The following is a 17,335-nucleotide window of genomic DNA, read 5'->3' as shown; positions in this document are numbered from 1 at the left end:
CTCTTTTATCTTTATCAGTAAATGTTTTAAGTCCTCTTCACATTTGCTCAGCATACAGGTTGAATAAATATGGTGAAAGAATACAACCTTGTTGCACACTTTTCTTAATTTTAAACCATGCAGTGTTCCCATGTTCCAGGTACAGATTCTTCATGAGCACAATAGTAGATGAAGATTAAAAACAAAAAACAAAAAACAACCAATTTTTGATAAAAGAAACATGTGTACATTGCTACAATTTGATGAGCTTGACCTATACTCATGGATGTAGTAGCTCAAAATAGCAACTGAGAGGGAAGAAGTTTTCACATCAAGTATCAATCCTATCCCCTCTGTGTACAGGGTTGAAAGGGACAAGCAACTTAGACATTGGCTACCTAAAATGGTGTTGTTGTTGTTGGTGGTGGTTATGTGCCATGGAGTCAGTCTGACTCATAGCGACCCTGTACAGGGTTTCCAAGTCTGTAAATCTTCATGGGAGCAGAAAGCCTCATCTTTCTCCCGTGGAACAGCTGGTAGTTTTGAATTGCTGACCTGGAGGTGATAAAGGCACAAAATGACTGGCTTATAAGTTTTCATGAAGAGGGAGTTTAGTTTAAGAGTGTGCGGGAGAAGATACAGTCCCCAGTGAACAGTTATATCTCGTCTAGACAGGTCTGGTGAAAACGGATGGGGATAAGATTCTTATGATTCAATAGTGAGTAATTGTTACCATGACTAATTGCAACAGTCACAACTGAACTGTAAAGGTAGAAATTTTGTAATAAAAAGAGGGGAACAGTTAATCTTACAGACCAGGAACAGAGGATCCTAGGACCATCAAGGAAGAAGAACACAAATGGAATGTGGGACCCTATCCAGAGAGACAGCAATACCAGAGATGGAGGCAGAGATGAGAACATAGAGAGAGAGAGCAGCTGAGAACTCTAGACTCATGGAAAGAGAAAGACTGAGTGCTGGCAGCCAGGAGGCCAGCTTACAGAATGTACCCTTTGGTTGTTTAAATGATTATATATTCCTGAGTGTTTCTGTGTATAGCCCCCAAAAAACAGCAACAACAACAACAAAAGAGGAAATGGAAGCAAATACTGATGAATGATGTAACAGTAGATTATATCATTACACAGAGGAGATTGTAATCATTGCAATGAAACGAGGAGTGTAAAACATGTTCTCCCATGTAAAGTATCAGTCAATTCACAATAAAAACTTTAAAAAAAAATAGTATGCAGAAAAATAAAATAAAGAAGGTAAAATTAGCACACCAAGAAGTAATAATTATTATACATTTGGGGGTAGGAAAGTTAGTAAAAAATGTATTCTACCAGTTTATATTTACACCCTCGGAAACCCTATACAGGGTCGCTATGGGTCGGAACCGACTCGATGGCACATAACAACAACAACAACAACCAGTTTATACATGCACAGATTTATGCCAAATAAAATGCACTTGAACATGTGTCTGTGATCAGTGGATAGCTGTAGACAAACTTTCTCAGTAATATACTTGTCTTAGTTGTTGTTGCTATTAAGTGCCCTCAAGTCAGTTCCAACTCATAGCAACTCTGTATAAGCTTTCCAAGGAGTAGCTGGTGGGTTTGAAAAGCTGACCTTGTGGTTAGCAGTCCAGTGTTTATCCTTTAGTGTCATATCAGGACTCCTTAGTCTTGTTGGCGTGCCTTCAAAAAGAGGCCTAATCAAAACTGGTTTCCAAGGGGATCTGCTGGACTAGTTAAATTCAAGGCTGAGAGATCAGCTCAGAAGGTTATGGCAACCGTTTATTTGAATTCACAAGGGGTAATCTTGGCAGCATTATTTCGAATGTTGTTCTGTTCTTAAGGTTTTCAGTGGCTAAACATTCAGAAGTAGTCTGTCTCTTTCTTAGTCTTAGAAACGCCACTGAAACCTGTCCACCATGGGAGACGCTGCTGATATTTAAAATAACTTACAGCATCACAGCAATACACAAACCACCACAGTATGACAAACTGACACACGAGTGGTGGATGTCAGAAGAAACTCTGAAATGTGCTCTCCAGTGTAGAGATGCTAAAACAAATGAGGAGGTTAAGAGTTGAGCTGAAAATTTCAAAGGGCAGCTAGAGAAAACAAGGTCAAATATTACAATGAAATACGCAAAAACCTAGTTAGAAAACCAAAAGGGAAGAACACACCCAGCAATTCTCAAGCTGAAATAACTGAAGAAAAGAATTCAAGCCTTAATCTGCAGTATTGAAGGATTTTGTGGGCAAAATATTGAATGATGCAGAAAGCATCAAAAGAAGATGGAAGGAATATACAGATTTACTGTACAAAAAGAAATGGTTGATGTTTGCCATTTCAAGAGGTAGCATATGATCAAGAACCAATGGTATTGAAGGAAGAAGTCCAAGGTGCCCTGAAGACATTGGTGAAAAACAAGGTTCTAGGAATTGATGGAATACTAATAGAAATCTTTCAACAAACTGACAAGCACTGGAGGCACTCACTTTATGACGCCAAGAAATTTGGAAGACAGCTTCTTGGCCAACTTACTGAAAGAGATTTCAAAGTGCCCATTTCGAAAAGAGACCCAATGGAATGTGGAAATTATTGAACAATATCATAATATATTTAAATATTTTATTATTAAAAGTTTCACATGGAAGTGAAACTTTGCTACAGTTAATTTAAAAATGGCTCTAGCAGTATATCAACAGCTGTGTGTTAATGCGCTGGACTCAGCAAAGCTGGTTTGAACCGCAAGGTTAGCGGTTCAAGCTCACCAGTCACTCCCTAGAAACCCTATCAGGATCGCTATGGGTCGGAACCAACTCAATAGCACTTGACAACAGCAACAATTCCCAGAAATTTAAACAAGATTGAGAAGAAGATGTGGGACCAGAGATATCATTGCTGACTTCAGGTGGATTTTGGCTGAAAGCAGAGAATATAAGAAAGATGTTTATGTTTTATTGACTCAGTTGGGCTTTTAACTGTGTGGATCACGACAAACTGTGAATAACATTGCGAATAATTGGTATTCCATAACACTTAACTGTGCTCATGAGAACCCTGTACATACAGTAAGAGCCAGTCATTTGAACAATGTAAGTGATACTGAAGGGTTTAAAATCAGGAAAAGTATGCATCAGGGCTGTGTTTTTCCACCATACGTATTCAATCTGTCCATCAAATAATCTGAGAAACTGGAATATATTAAGCAGAATGTGGCATTAGGATTGGAGGAAGACTCATTAACAACCTGTGATATGCAGAAGATACAACATTGCTGGATATGAAGAGGACTTAAAATACTGATGAAGATCAAAGACTACACCCTTCAGTAGGGGTTGCACCTCAATGTAAGGAAAATAAAAATCCTCACAACTGGACCAATAAATATAACATCATGATAAGTGGAGAAAAGATTGAAGTTGTCAAAGAGTTCATTTTGTTTGGATCCACAATCAATAGTCATGGAAGCAGCAGTCAAGAAATAAAAGGACAGATTGCATTAGGCAAATCTGCTGCACAAGGCTTCTTTCAAGTGTTCAAGAGCAAAGATGTCAGTTTGATGACTAAGGTGTGCCTGACCTAAGACATGGGATTTTCAATTGCCTCATATGCCTGTGAAAGTTGAACAATGAATGAGAAAGACAGTACAATTGTCTTGTTGGAGAAGAATACTGAAAGTACCATGGACTTCCAGAAGAACAAACAAAGCTTTGTTGGAAGAAGTACATTCAGAATGTTCCTGAGAAGCCAGGATGGCAAAATTTCAGCTTTCATACTTTGGACATATTGTCAGGAGTGATCAATCCCTGGAGAAAGATACGCTTGGTAAAGTGGAAGGTCAGTGAAAAGGAGGACGACTCCCAACAAGATGCATTGGCACAGTGGCAGCAGCAATGTGCCAATTGGGAGGCTGGCACAGGATTGGGCAGTGTTTTGTCCTGTTGTGCACACAGTCACTATGAGTTGGAACTGACTCAAGGGCACCTAACAACAACAAGAATAATCTTGGCAGATTTTCTCTGGAATCAAAGGATAGTCATGAGGGTTTATAATTAAGGAGTTTTCCAAAAATAGAAAACTGAATTGGCGAGAAAAATACCAGAAATAGAGTTGTGCCAAAGATTCTTTTCTTTTTCTAACACTTTCTTATTTTTTGAAGGTAGCAAGGGCTGTCCTACAAGAATTTTGTTGAGATACTTTATCCCTCTACCTGACAGCCCTGATATTGCTGCTTAAACTTCTTTTTGTTACTAAATCTCAAAGGTCATTGAAAGGGAACATGATTTGAGTCCCTTGAAGATGCCTCAGCTTCTGTTTGACCAAATTGAAGACTTCAAGAATTCTTCAGGGCAGGGTGAGAGAGATGGAAAGACCACCTTCACTTCCTGCATTAATTCCCTTAACAAATTAACACATACTGTGTTATTTGAACAACAGGAATTTATTCTCCCAGATTTCTGGAGGCAGGAAGTGTGAAACAAGGTGCTGGCATGGCTATGTTCCCTCTGAAGCTCTGTGGGACAATCCTTCTCTGCTTTTTCTAGCTTCTGGTGATTACTGGAAATCCTTGGTTTCTTGTATATACGTTAATTCCAATTACAGGGTTGCTATGACTTGGAATTGGCTTCACAGCACACAACAACAACAATGGATCCTTTTTAGCTTGATTACATCCAGAAAGACCCTATCTCCAAAGAAGGTCTCATTCATGGGCTCTGGATAGATATGGATTTCGTTGGAGTGGGGAGGACACTATTCAATCCAATCCACTTCCTCTAGGGAGGAAACTAGCATATGTTTTGCTAAATGAAGAAGGTATTTTGTCTTAAGAAAACATAATGCAGATGAACAGTGATTTGAAGAGAAGGTCCTGGCACATGTCTCTTGGTTCCTGTTGTCCTTAGGCTTGAATGTGCCCCCCATGTCCTGATGGCTTGTTTGTTCAACTCTCATTTGTACAGAATTCAAAAGTTAGTGGGAATTCTCATCTTTTCTAAGGTTGCTCATTTTCTATAAACTTTTCTCTCATAAAAGGCAACCCCATCTGGAGTGGGGGGGTTTTGTTTTGTTTTTTAAAAGACTTTATTGTGATTTATGTGATAGTTTACATGGGAGAACACTAGTTTTACATTCATCCTATTGTATTTAATTTCATTGTGATGATTACAATCCCCTCTATGCATCATTAAATAACCAAATGGTACACCCCACAAACCTGCCCCTCGGTAGTCAGCATACAGCCCCTCTCCCTCTCTGGGTCTAGAGTCCCCAGTCGCTCCATCTCTCCACATCATTGTCTATGCCTCCACCTCTGGCATCACTGTTTCTCTGGGTAGGGTCCCGCACTCTGCTTTTCTCCCTTAGTGGTCCCAGGGACCTCTGCTCCTAGACTGCAAAGTCAACTACTCCTCTCCTTTTGTTACAAATGTCTACCTTTACATTTCCAACCCTCACAGTCAGTCCTGATACCAATTATTCACTATTGTACCACAAGAGTCCTATCCCCATCTTCTTACATCAGCCCCACCTAGACAGATTGGATACTACTCAGTGGAGATTCTACCTTCCTCCATGCCCTCTGTAAAGCTTGTAAACCAGTCACTTCTTGCCTTTGTAGCTCCCCCTCCCCCACCACCATTTTGGGTAGCCAATGTCCAAGTTGCCCATCCCTGTCTATACTGGGCACCAAGGGGGTGGGAATGATCCTCTCTGTAAAGATTTGTTCCCTCTTTTGAGCTACTGCCTCCATAGGTGTAGGTCAAGTTCATCAAATTGTATCAGATTACTCTTCTTTTCCTCTTTTTTTGTCTTCTGGTTGAGCTCTGATCATCCAACCATTGAAGCCAGGTCAAGTGGGTATTATCTACAAGTGTGGATGTTCTTGTGCATATCCTCTCACTTCTTATCAGCTGGATGCTTCACTCTCCACTCTGGTCCTCTGTGGCTGTGTCGCTGTCTCTGGGCCCAGGAGTCCCCACCATACTGCTGGCTGGCCAGGTCTTCACCCAGGTTCACAGGAGTCTATTAAACGTGGTAGGACTTAGCTCACAGCTTCATTGCTGTTTTTCCCTCAATTCCCCTTATCAGTGACCAACGTGGTCACCAGTCAGATGGCATGCCTGCTCATGTATTCCCCTTGAGTCTTAGTCTTGGAAGGGGGTTTGCCCTGAGGGGACCCAACCACTTGCCTTCATGTCTCCTGACCAACTGGAGTTTGATAAGCCTGTAGTACTTCCAGATACTCAAGACTTTAATAACTTCTAAGCCATCTGTAAATACCATGGACTGCCAGGAGAACAAACGACAGTCTTGGAAGAACAGCAGCCCTAATGCTCCTTACAAGCCAGAATGGCTAGACTCTTGTACTTTGGATGATTGAGTGACAGTGGCAGCCACAATGAGCTCAAATATAACAATTGTGAGGATGGCACAAGACTAGGCAGTATTTTGTTTCATTGTCCATAGGGTCACTATGTATTGTAACTGACTTGACAGCACCCACTAATAACAACAGCAGCAGCCATCTGTGGTGTCACTCAATATTCAGTTCTTAGGGATTCTTCCCAGGATTCATTAGAGTCACATAGAGAGAGAAAATTGGCCTTTTATCGACTCTTCTACTGCTAGAGTGGTGGTGGTGGTGGTGGTGGTGATATGTTGTGGAGTCGGTTTTGACTCATAGCGGCTCTGTATAGGATTTCCGAGGCTGTAAATCTTTACAGGAGCAGAAAGCCTCTTCTTTCTCCCGCAGAATGCCTGGTAGTTTCAAACTGCTGAGTTTGAGGTTTGCAGGCCGACTTGTAACCACTACACGACCAGCACTCCTGCTAAAGTAGTCACCTAATTTCAGTAAAGTTACTGAAATAGCCTAGTAACACCTTCATAAAGGCATAATACCCTCACTCATGGTGTTGTAGGATAAGCTGGACCACAAGGTCAGTTTGAATCCCAAGGTTGGTGGTTCACATCCACCAGCTGTTCCTCAGAAACCCTATACAGGATCACTATGAGTCGGAACCAACTTGACAGCACGTAACAACTCTGTTTATTAAAGGACCCTTGGTGGCGCCGTGGGTTAACACTGGATTGCTAACCAAAAGGTCGGCAGTTCATACCCAGCAGTTGTTCCACAGGATAATAGATGAGGCAGTCTGGTTCCGTATAGATTCACAGCTTCAAAAACCCTATGGATCAGCTATATCCTGTCTTATAGTGTCACCATTGAGTTGGAATTGACTTGATGGAAATGGTCTTGGTGTTTGGGTCCTATTTATTAGATTAAGTTAGCACTGTGCTGGAAGGCACATTATTTAGATTCTTTAGCAAATATTTGGAGTCCTGGGGCATGATGATTAAATACTTGGTTGCTAACTGGAAGGTTGGTGGTTTGAACCCATCAGCGTCTCCATTGGAGAAAGTCCTGGAAACCTAGTTTCGTACAGATTGTAGTGTAGGAAACTCTGTAGGACAAATCTCTTCTGTCCTATGGGGTAACTAGAGTTGGGATAAACTCAGTGATATACAACAACAGTGACTGTGTTTTGATTTGGAATTACTTGCGAATAGATGTTTTCCTTTTGAAAGCTGTTGTTTCTTTCTTACATTATTGGGCTCCAAAATAATGGTATCATAAATCTTATCATGAGTAATTTTAATGTTGATAATGTCTTAAGAATCATCATGCCTGGGTCCCAGTTTAGACAAAATTAGTCTCAACAAATAACATAGTACACAGCAAGCGTATTCCATCTCCCAGCCTCCTGCCCAGACCCACCCAGTTCTTCAGAGTGATCCTCCCACAGAAAGTCCTCAGCCTGGCTCTCTCTAAAATCTGATTTCACCTAAAGTATCTACATGTGAACTGTGCCTCAAATGGACATTTAAAGAAAAGAAGAAAAGCAGCAGCTCGTACAGCAGTAAAAGCCTTTTTTCATTCTGTGGTGATGGTGTGCCATCGAGTGGTCTCTAAGGCAGTAAATCTCTATGGGAGCAGAAAGCATCATCTTTTCTCCTGCAGAGCTGTTGATAGATTCGAACTGCTGATCTTGTGATTAGTAGCCCAACGTATAACCACCACACTACTAGGACTCCTTATTCTAGGTTAAAAATAATAGGGTTAAAATATGAGAGGAGATTAGATTCAAATTCTGCTTGAGCCAGAAATCCCCAACCCAAATTGAAGGAGTCTTTCATCCACAGAATCCATCCAGCAACTCCACTTGAGGGTGTCCCCATCTGGTGGCAGTTGTGGGGTGGGTAGATGGGTGAAAGGTGTTGTTGGCATCCCAGGAACACTTAAAGTGTTCTTCTAGAGAACTGTGGATATCCCTGGTCGCTAGTGCTTCAGGAATATGCTTTAACATATAATCCTTAGCATGTTGTTGTTGTTGTTATGTGCCATGGAGTCGGTTCCGACTCATAGTACGCTGTACAGGGTTTCCGAGGCTAAGGTAAAATTTAAATGTGTTGTCCTAAGAACCTGGTCACCATGTATTTTTTCCATTGGAAAAAATTATCACATGATCAATTAATAAACATGCTTTTGGAACAGTCTCTTGATGAGTTGTGACTAACTTCTCTTGTGAATTGAGAGTTAAATTCAGTTCCATGCTATGGCAGATTAGTTGATTTTAAGGACCCCTTTACCACATCCCCATTCCAGAACATTTAAACTACAAATTTAAAACACCATCCATTCAGTGCACCTTATGAAATAAACTCCCTTAAGGAGCTTATTACAAAATCTCTGGTGAACCAGAATTTTCACCTATGAATCTATCTACTCACATTATTATCTGTGTACTTATGTGCATACATATGAATGGAAAATACGATCTGCCCAAACAGCTTTCTTTTGTAGGGGTAAAATAAAGCAACACGGAAGAGAGAACCTGAATGCAAGAGTAGGAGGTAATAAGTACCATTTTCACTAGGGTACACCTCAGCTTTGACAATGAAAACACAAGATAGTTCTTGAGGATTATTCAAAAGATAATGCTCAAAACGGTTTTTGTAAATCATTTATTATGATTGAAAGGGAAGAAAATGATAGGAGACAAATATTACAATTAAACATGTAACATTATTCTCTGGTAACCAATCATAATAACATACTTTGAATTTTTTAAATGGCTATATAAAATAAAATTTTCACATCATCAGCTACAGGAAACTGATTTCTTTCTATCAAAATATTTTATCTCTGCTCTATCAAAAATAAATGCTAAGTCTAAGGAACTACAGTTTAAACTGCGCTTCTCTACTTGCTTAAACTGGAAGTTTTTTGAGGTCTTAACAGAGTGAACTAAGGCCTGAGAAAAAAGTGCTCACACAGATGTAACAGCTCTGCCAAGCCTCTGGCTCACCAACTAATAGTTACTCAATGTTTTTCTGGGAACCTGGAAACTCTATTGTATCCTAGCCAGAAGGCGCCTGGGAGTCACCCCAAACTGGCAACTAGATTATACTCAAAGACTAATTTGTTTACTCAGTGAACGGCTATGGCTCAAAAACTTAGAAAAACATGGAAATCTATTTTGACGACGTTTCTTGACTTTTTTGTTGTTACCAATAAAGTGAAGGGTTACTACAGCAGTATATTCTTGGCTCTGACCTTTACAAGGGTGCTAACATGGGATGGAGCATTTTAAAGGCTTAGGGTAAGAACAGCGCATTGCCATGTGGAGAAAGCAGCAAAGAAGACAATGTGAAGGCTCTACCAGCAAATTAATCTAACAGTTAATATATTTAGAAATTGGTTAAAAAAATACCACACACAAAGTGATAAATAGGTGTCTAAAAAATAAATACAAATATTCTGCACATAAATAAAATTAAGTATATTCATCTATTAAAACGAAACATTTAAAAAATATAATTTTCATCTTATCACAGTTTCATTTTTATTATGAATTTAAATGAATTATTTTGTTTTGACATGTTCTGAAGTGTCCTAACCAATAAATGTAATGCATTTCCAAACTCTTTCAATTACAATTTGTGAACCTTTAATGGAAAAAATTTCTCTTTTCTTTAATATTTCTGGTAATTTGTTTTCAAACTACAGTTGAAAAAGACAGAACGCATAGGAGATGCTTTAAGGATTGTCTTTGTTTTGAGAGACATTTTATTTAACAAAGCAAGGTCAAAATGATCCAGTACCAAATGCAATAAAAAGTGGGCAATTTTCCAGTGAACTCTAGGGAGACAAGTCAGGAATGTTAGGAGTCACTTTCTCATTTAGAATTTCACACTCCAGGGATCTGAAAAGGTGATAGAATATACTTTCTGATAGCACACAGGACGTTGTAGTTACCTAGCTCCCATTTTCTCACATAATGATTCGTGGAGTCAGATCATTAACTGCATTTGCCATAAAACCTTACCCCTAAACAGCACCCTACAGCTGTTTCTTACAATGAATACGCCACTCTTTCCCAAACACCAAATCGTTAATTAAAGACACATTGAATTATAATACTTACTTTACTGGCAGTGAACATTTCAAACAGAGTTTTGGAATTTTCCTTTCCAAAGAGTGCCAGAATATTTTAAAAAGGAAAAGAAAAACTGTGTTACACAGTGTGTGTCTGATGGCAAGAGAGACTCACAAAATGATGAATCTTAACGCATTTAATCGAAGAGACTGTGTGTTGACAAATTTTGTGGTTTTGTTTCATTAGTAGTATTCATTGGAATATTTAAGAATAAATAGAAGAGTCACCTCCATTACTTTTAAAGTTTGGAATACTGCTGTGTGGGTGCCAAGCGGCCAGAGTGCACATGAACTTGTCTGGAGCTGACACACCCATTGCACAGAGGGCAGGGAGTTCAGGCTCTTGTGGTCTCACAGTAAAGTGGGGCCTTTTGTCGGTCTGCTGCTTGACAGAAGGGGCTGGCTTCCCATCACCCTGGCTTGGGGTCCCCGGGTCTGAGCTGAGAGCAAGGCTGGAGCAGAGAGGTGGTGAAACGCTGCCTTTTGCTGATGGAAGTTGTTTATGTAACTGGCAATCAAAAGGGTGATTTCAAGAATCTGAAATAAGAACAATAGGTTTGTTAGGTGTTTGAGAAGTTCTCATCACTTTCAAAAGAGAGAAGGGTGGTCTCTGTCTGCAAGAGCCCAAGACACCACAACTCCTTTTTCTCCCAGTCAGACAAGAAAGCATGCACATGCCCAGCATTAGTAAGGCACTGACATTTTCCCAGTACTTAACAAGTAGAAAGAGTGAATCTCAAGAGATAACCAAATTTGGTGGCAATGGTAGAATATATGACAGTAGTATAATTCTTTTCAGTTATCTTTCACATTTGTGAACACATGAACTAAGATATTCAGTGCATCATATCAACTCTTTATCAACTCAATCAAGTACTGAAACATCACCTTCTAGACATAATGGTGTGGTTGTCCGGCACTTGGCTGCTAACCTAAAGGTCACTGGTTTGAACCCACCAGTCACTATATGGAAGAAAGATGTGGCAGTCTGCTTCCAGAAAGATTTTGTTGTTTTCAAGTGCCCTCGAGTCATTTCAAATTCACAGTGATCCTGTAGAGGATTTCTAAGGAGTGGCTAGTGGGTTTGAACTGTCAACCTTGTGGATAACAGTCCAGTGCTTATCCTACAGTGCCATCCCAGCCTTGGGAACCCTATGAGAGCATTCTACTGTGTCCTACAGGGTCACTATGAATCAGTATCATCTTGATAACAGTGGGTTTTTAGATTTTTGCTCTTGCTTAAGGATATGTTTAGTTTTTTTCTATGATATCTGCCATTTAAAATTTTTTTTAAAGTTTCAGAGTCTAAAGAACTAGTCTCTTTTTACTGACAATTATAAAATAAAATTTTAGGAAGATCAATTTCTCTTTCTTTTTAGTAAAATTGGAATTAAATTACTTAGACTTGTAAATCTTTTACTTATTACTTTTACTTAAGAGTCATTAAAACTGTACAATATACATGTGAAAGTTGGACAATGAATAAGGCAGACTGCAGAAGAATTGATGCATTTGAGTTATGGCATTGGAAAAGAATATTAAAAGTACCACAGACTGCCGTAAGAACGGACATATCTGTGTTGGAAGAAGTGCAACCAGAATGTTCCTTAGAAGTCAGGATGGAGAGATTTGTCTCTCACACTTCCGACACGTTATCATAAAGATCCAGCTCCTGGAGAAGGACATCATATTTGGTAAAATGCAGGATCATCAAAAAAGGGGGGAGACCTCCTAACAAGATGGCTTGACACAGCAGCAGGAGCAATGGGAGCAAACCAAACAACATTTGTGAGGATGGTGTGGGACCAGGCAGTGTTGTGTACTGTTGTACACAGGAATGCAATGAGATGGAGCTGACTCAATGATACCTAACAACAACAACAAAACTACACAAGACTGTTTGACTTGGAGTAAAGTCTGTTTCTCCACCTGAAGCATTGCCTTCGTTCAAAGTGTGTTTGATTAGGGGGGAAAATAATCTAGTGTAATAAAGTTGACAGAAAACTTTCCACTTACCTTGGGCTTTGCCATGGCAAAAAGTAATTTCTCTGTTTGTTTGTCCTTTGAATGCATATTGCTAATGACAACCATAAAATCATCTTGATAACCTCCAAAGGTCATTAGACTCTTGTATACATAGCTGACAATTAACCTCTTAGGAAAGAAGAAAAATAAATATAAGTACTTTCAAAGAAATAAGAAAATATTAATAACATTTATCTCTACTAATATACCAATAATAATTAAATTATGGTATGTAGAGAAATTATTTTTTAAAATCAGATCTAGTCTGATCCAAAATAGATAGTTATTGTTGCTGTTAAGTATTGTTGAGTTGGTTCCGACTCATACTGACCCAGTATAGGATTTCCAAGGAGCAGCTGGTGGGTTTGAACCGCTAACCTTGTAGTTCGCAGTTCAGTGCATATCCTATAGTGACACACCAGGAGTCCAAGATATATAGTTGTTGTTGTCATTGTTAAGTGCCATTGAGTTGGTTCCAACCTATAGCGACCCTGTATAGGGTTTCCGAGGAGCGACTAGTGAGCTTGAACTGCCAACCTTGTAGTTCAAATGGCTTTGCAGTCTGGCGCATTAACCCACAGCACCACACCAGGACTAGTAGTAGTAGTAATTTTATATAGGGATCATTTATCTTTGTATTTAAAATACATTTTGATCCTGAAACAATTAACTCACTACACAAAAAATGTTTTAAATATGGGAAGAAAATAAAAGCCCCTATATTGTATTCCACTCATGGAAGCAGCAGTCAAGAAATCAAACAACGTATTGCATTAGGCAAATCTGCTGCACAAGACCTCTTTAAAGTGCTCAAGAACAAAAATGTCAGCTTGAGGACTAAGGTGTGCCTGACCCAAACCATGGTATTTTCAGTAACCTCATATGCATGTGAAAGTTGGACAGTGAATAAAGAGGACTGTACAAGAATTGATGCATTTGAGTTATGGTGTTGGAGGAGGATATTAAATGTACCATGAACTGCCAAAAGAACAAATCAATCTGTGTTGGAAGTACAGCCAGAGTGCTCCTTAGAAGCCAGGATAGTGAGACTTTGCCTCTCATACTTCTGACATATTATCAGGAATGACTGTCCCCAGAAAAGGATATCATGCTTGGTAAAGTGGAGGGTCAGTGAAAAAAGGAAGACTCCCAACGAGATGGATTGGCACAGTGGTAGCAGTAGTGGGCCCAAGCACAACAACGATTGTGAGGTTGGCACAGGACCAGGCAGTGTTTCATTCTGCTGTGCATTGGGTCAGTACCTATGAGTCAGTACCAACTCGACAGCACCTAACAACAACATTGTGTTCCAGCATCCAGGGGAAAAACACTGGTAATACTTTTGTATATGTCCTTTCAGATATTTCCATATATATATTAGGTTAACCCATATGAAACTGATACTTTTTAAGGTAAAAAATGGTCAAATATCAGTAATCCATGTGGTTCAACCTGATAGATTTTGATATATGCCAATAGATACCATGTCATGCACGCTATCTAACATTTGGCTTTTTAAACTTAACATATTTGAACACATTTCCATGACAACAGATGTACTTGTATAACATAATTTTAATGATTTAATAATAACCCTTTAACCAATCACCTACTGTGGAATATTTAAACCATTTTTTATTTGTTGCTATCTTAAGCAATACTCCAACGAATATTTTTGGATGTATTTATTGATGCATATAATGAATAAATCCCAATAAATTCCCCAAAAGTCAGGACAATGTTTGAGAATTTTTCCAAACTACTTTCTGGAAAAATTATAGGCATTTATACTCTCAGCATTGCAGTCCTGCCAACACTGAATATTGTTATCATTCTTTCAAATCTTTGCCACCCTTATTGGGAAAAAAATAAAATTCCATGGATTTAAATTGCAGTAATTTATTAGTAAGACTAACATTTCTTTATGGTTGAAAAAATATACACTGTGAAACATACAGCAACTCAGTGGGAATGCTGCTGTGGTGCCGTAGGATCAGCACTGGACCATGAGCCACAAGGTTGGCAGTTCAAGCTCACCAGCTGCTCCTCAGAAACCCTATACAGGGTTGCTATGAGTCGGAACCGACTGCAGGACATTTAACAACACAACAGAGTTCAGTGATTTTGATTATATTCTGCAAGTTGAGCAACCATTCTCAGTATTCTTTTCCAAATTATTCTACTACATTGGCATATATTTCATATACTCTAAGTAAAAACTCCCGCTTTCCCCATCTCCCACCCCTAGTATTCACTAATAATCTTTGCTCGTTTCAGTAAGTTAGATCATACAGTATTTGCCCTTTGGTGATTGACTTATTTCATCTAGCATGTTATCAAGCTTCATTCACGCTGTAGTATGTATGTAACAGGGCTTCATTTTTATTTATGGCATGTAACAACAATATTCCATTATAGGTATGTATCGCGTTTTATTTATCCAATCAGCTATTGATGTGCATTTGGCTTGTTTCCACCTTTCGGCTTTTGTGAATAGTGTTGCAGTGACCATTGGTGTACATAAGTCTATTTGTCTTCCTGAGTTCACGTCTTTTGTGTAAAAAGGCCTAGGAATGGAACTGTTGTGGAGTTCTGCTGTGGCACTGCAGGGTTATGCACTGGACTGCGAGGTCAGTTTGAACTGAAACTCTATACAGGGTCTCCAAGGGTCGAAACCAACTCAACGGCAATTAGCAACAACATGTTTCATTTTCTGAGGAACTGCCAATCATATTTTCTACAGTGCATCCTTAGCAGCAACGGATATGGGTTCTATTTTCTCCACATCATTGTAAACTTTTTTTTTTTTTTATTAATCCTAGTCATTCTGGTTTGAAGTGAAGTGGTATAGTGGTATTTCATTGTGGTTTTGATTTCTAGTCCCCAAATGATTAGTGATGTGTTGAGCATCTTTTCATGTGCTTGTCAGATATTTGAAAATCCTCCTTGGTGAAATGTCTGGTCAAATCCTTTGCCCATTTTATGATTGGGCTGTTAGTCTTTTTGAGGTTAAGTTTTAGAGATGATACATGTATTTTTGATATTAGACCATGTCTTTCTTATCTAGTGTGGCTATAGCAGTAGGCTAGATGTCTAAATTCAGGGTGCTGGCCCTAGGGGAAGGCTTTTTCTCTCTGTCAGCTTTGGAGAAAGTTCCTTGTCTCATCTGAGCTTCTGCTCTTCATGCGCATTGACATGGCTCTTCTCCTGTCGCTGTCTCTTTCTCTTGATTGTTGAATCTCTGTTATATCTCAAAAGGGAGTCCTGGTGTGACACTGTGGGTTAATGCTCTAGACTGCAAGGTCAGTTTGAATCACAAGGTCCACTGTTCAAGCTCACCAGCCACTTCTTGGAAAAAGCCTATACAAGGTCTCTGTGAGTCAAAACCAACTGGACGGCACTTAACAACAATAACAACAACAACTATCTCAAAAGAGATTAACTCAAGACACACTGACACATTAACACAACAGTGACAGCACTTTCAAAATGGGATTATGACTATAGGCATAGAAGTTAGGATTTACAACACATATTTTGGGAGTTTATAATTCAATCTATAATACTCTATCATTTGGCCCTCAAAAATTCATGTCCTTGCCACATGTAAAACACATTCAGCCCCATCATATCATCCCAAAAGTTTTAACTCAACTCTAAATCTAAAATTTCATCTTCTGAAACACTTAAATAAAATAATGGATGAGACTTTAGGCATATTCCATACTGGAGCAAAATTCCTCTTCATTTGTGAATTTATGAAATCTGGACTACATGTTATCTACTTCCAAAGTACAATGATGGATCAGGCATGAGGAAAATATTTCCATTATAAATGGGAGAAATTAGAGGGGAGGAAGGGATAACAGGCACCAAGTAAGTCCAAAATCCAGCAGAACCAATTACATTAGCTCTTAGGGCTTGAAACTAATCCTCTCTTCTTGGAGCCCATTGTAGACAATAGCCCTGCCATTCATACTTTCAGTGTTGCTCATGACCTCTGGACTCTAGGTAGAGGTTCTTCTGCCCTGGGCTTCAGCTCTGCCTTCCAGGACCTCACAATGTAACTCTGCTCCCTTGGCTTTAGGCAGCTCGTTTTCCTAGTCCCATGAGTGCTGACCCTATTGCCTCAGCCCCAGCAGGCCTCATTCTTTTGCCTCTTGGGCATGATTGCTCCATCTCCTCAACTTTGGGTGGCAGCTCACCTGTCCTTTGTTGTTGTTGTTAGGTGCCATTGAGTCAGTACTGACTCATAGCAACACTATGCACAGCAGATCGAAACACTGCCCGATCCTGGGCCAACCTCACTATTGTTGCCACACTTGCGTCCATCAATGATGTCACTTGGCTAATCCATCTCGATAGGGGTCTTCCTCTTTTTCTCTGACCTACCACCCTACCAAACATGATATCCTTCTCCAGTGACTGGTCCTTCCTGACAATATGTCCGAAGCATGAGAGATGAAGTTTGGCCATCCTGGCCTCCAAGGAGCACTCTAGCTACACTTCTTCCAACACAGATCTGTTTGTTCTTTTGGCAGCCCATGGCATTTTCAGTATTCTGCTCCAACACCGTAACTCAAATGCATCAATTCTGCTATGGTCTTCCTTATTTATTGTCCAGCTTTTGCATGCATATGAGGTTACTGAAAATACCATGACTTGGGTCAGGCACACCTTAGTCTTCAAACTGACATCTTTGCTCTTCGACACTTTAAAAAGGTCTTGTACAGCAAATTTGCCTAATTCAATATGTCGTTTGATTTCTTGATTGCTGCTTCCATGAGTGTTGATAGTTGATCCAAGAACAATGAA

General features: G+C 39.5%; 1 protein-coding gene across 1 annotated transcript in view; it reads right to left on the bottom strand.

Moving 5' to 3' along the window:
• Positions 1–10,846: 10,846 nt before the first annotated feature.
• Positions 10,847–17,335, bottom strand: part of PLEKHH2 (pleckstrin homology domain containing, family H (with MyTH4 domain) member 2) — a 128,342-nt gene continuing 121,853 nt past the window's right edge. Inside the window, exons 28-29 of the mRNA XM_006839406.1 lie at positions 12,512–12,649; positions 10,847–11,032 (exon numbers count right to left, since the gene is read on the bottom strand). Coding sequence (XP_006839469.1) covers positions 10,847–11,032; positions 12,512–12,649 — 324 coding nt within the window. The remainder of the gene's footprint in view (positions 11,033–12,511; positions 12,650–17,335) is intronic.

This window comes from Chrysochloris asiatica, unplaced genomic scaffold (genome assembly GCF_000296735.1).
Source record: "Chrysochloris asiatica unplaced genomic scaffold, ChrAsi1.0 scaffold00024, whole genome shotgun sequence".
Taxonomy (NCBI): Eukaryota; Metazoa; Chordata; class Mammalia; order Afrosoricida; family Chrysochloridae; genus Chrysochloris; species Chrysochloris asiatica.
Note: the sequence above shows the minus strand (reverse complement) of the source record. Positions and strands in the feature narration are given on the sequence as shown.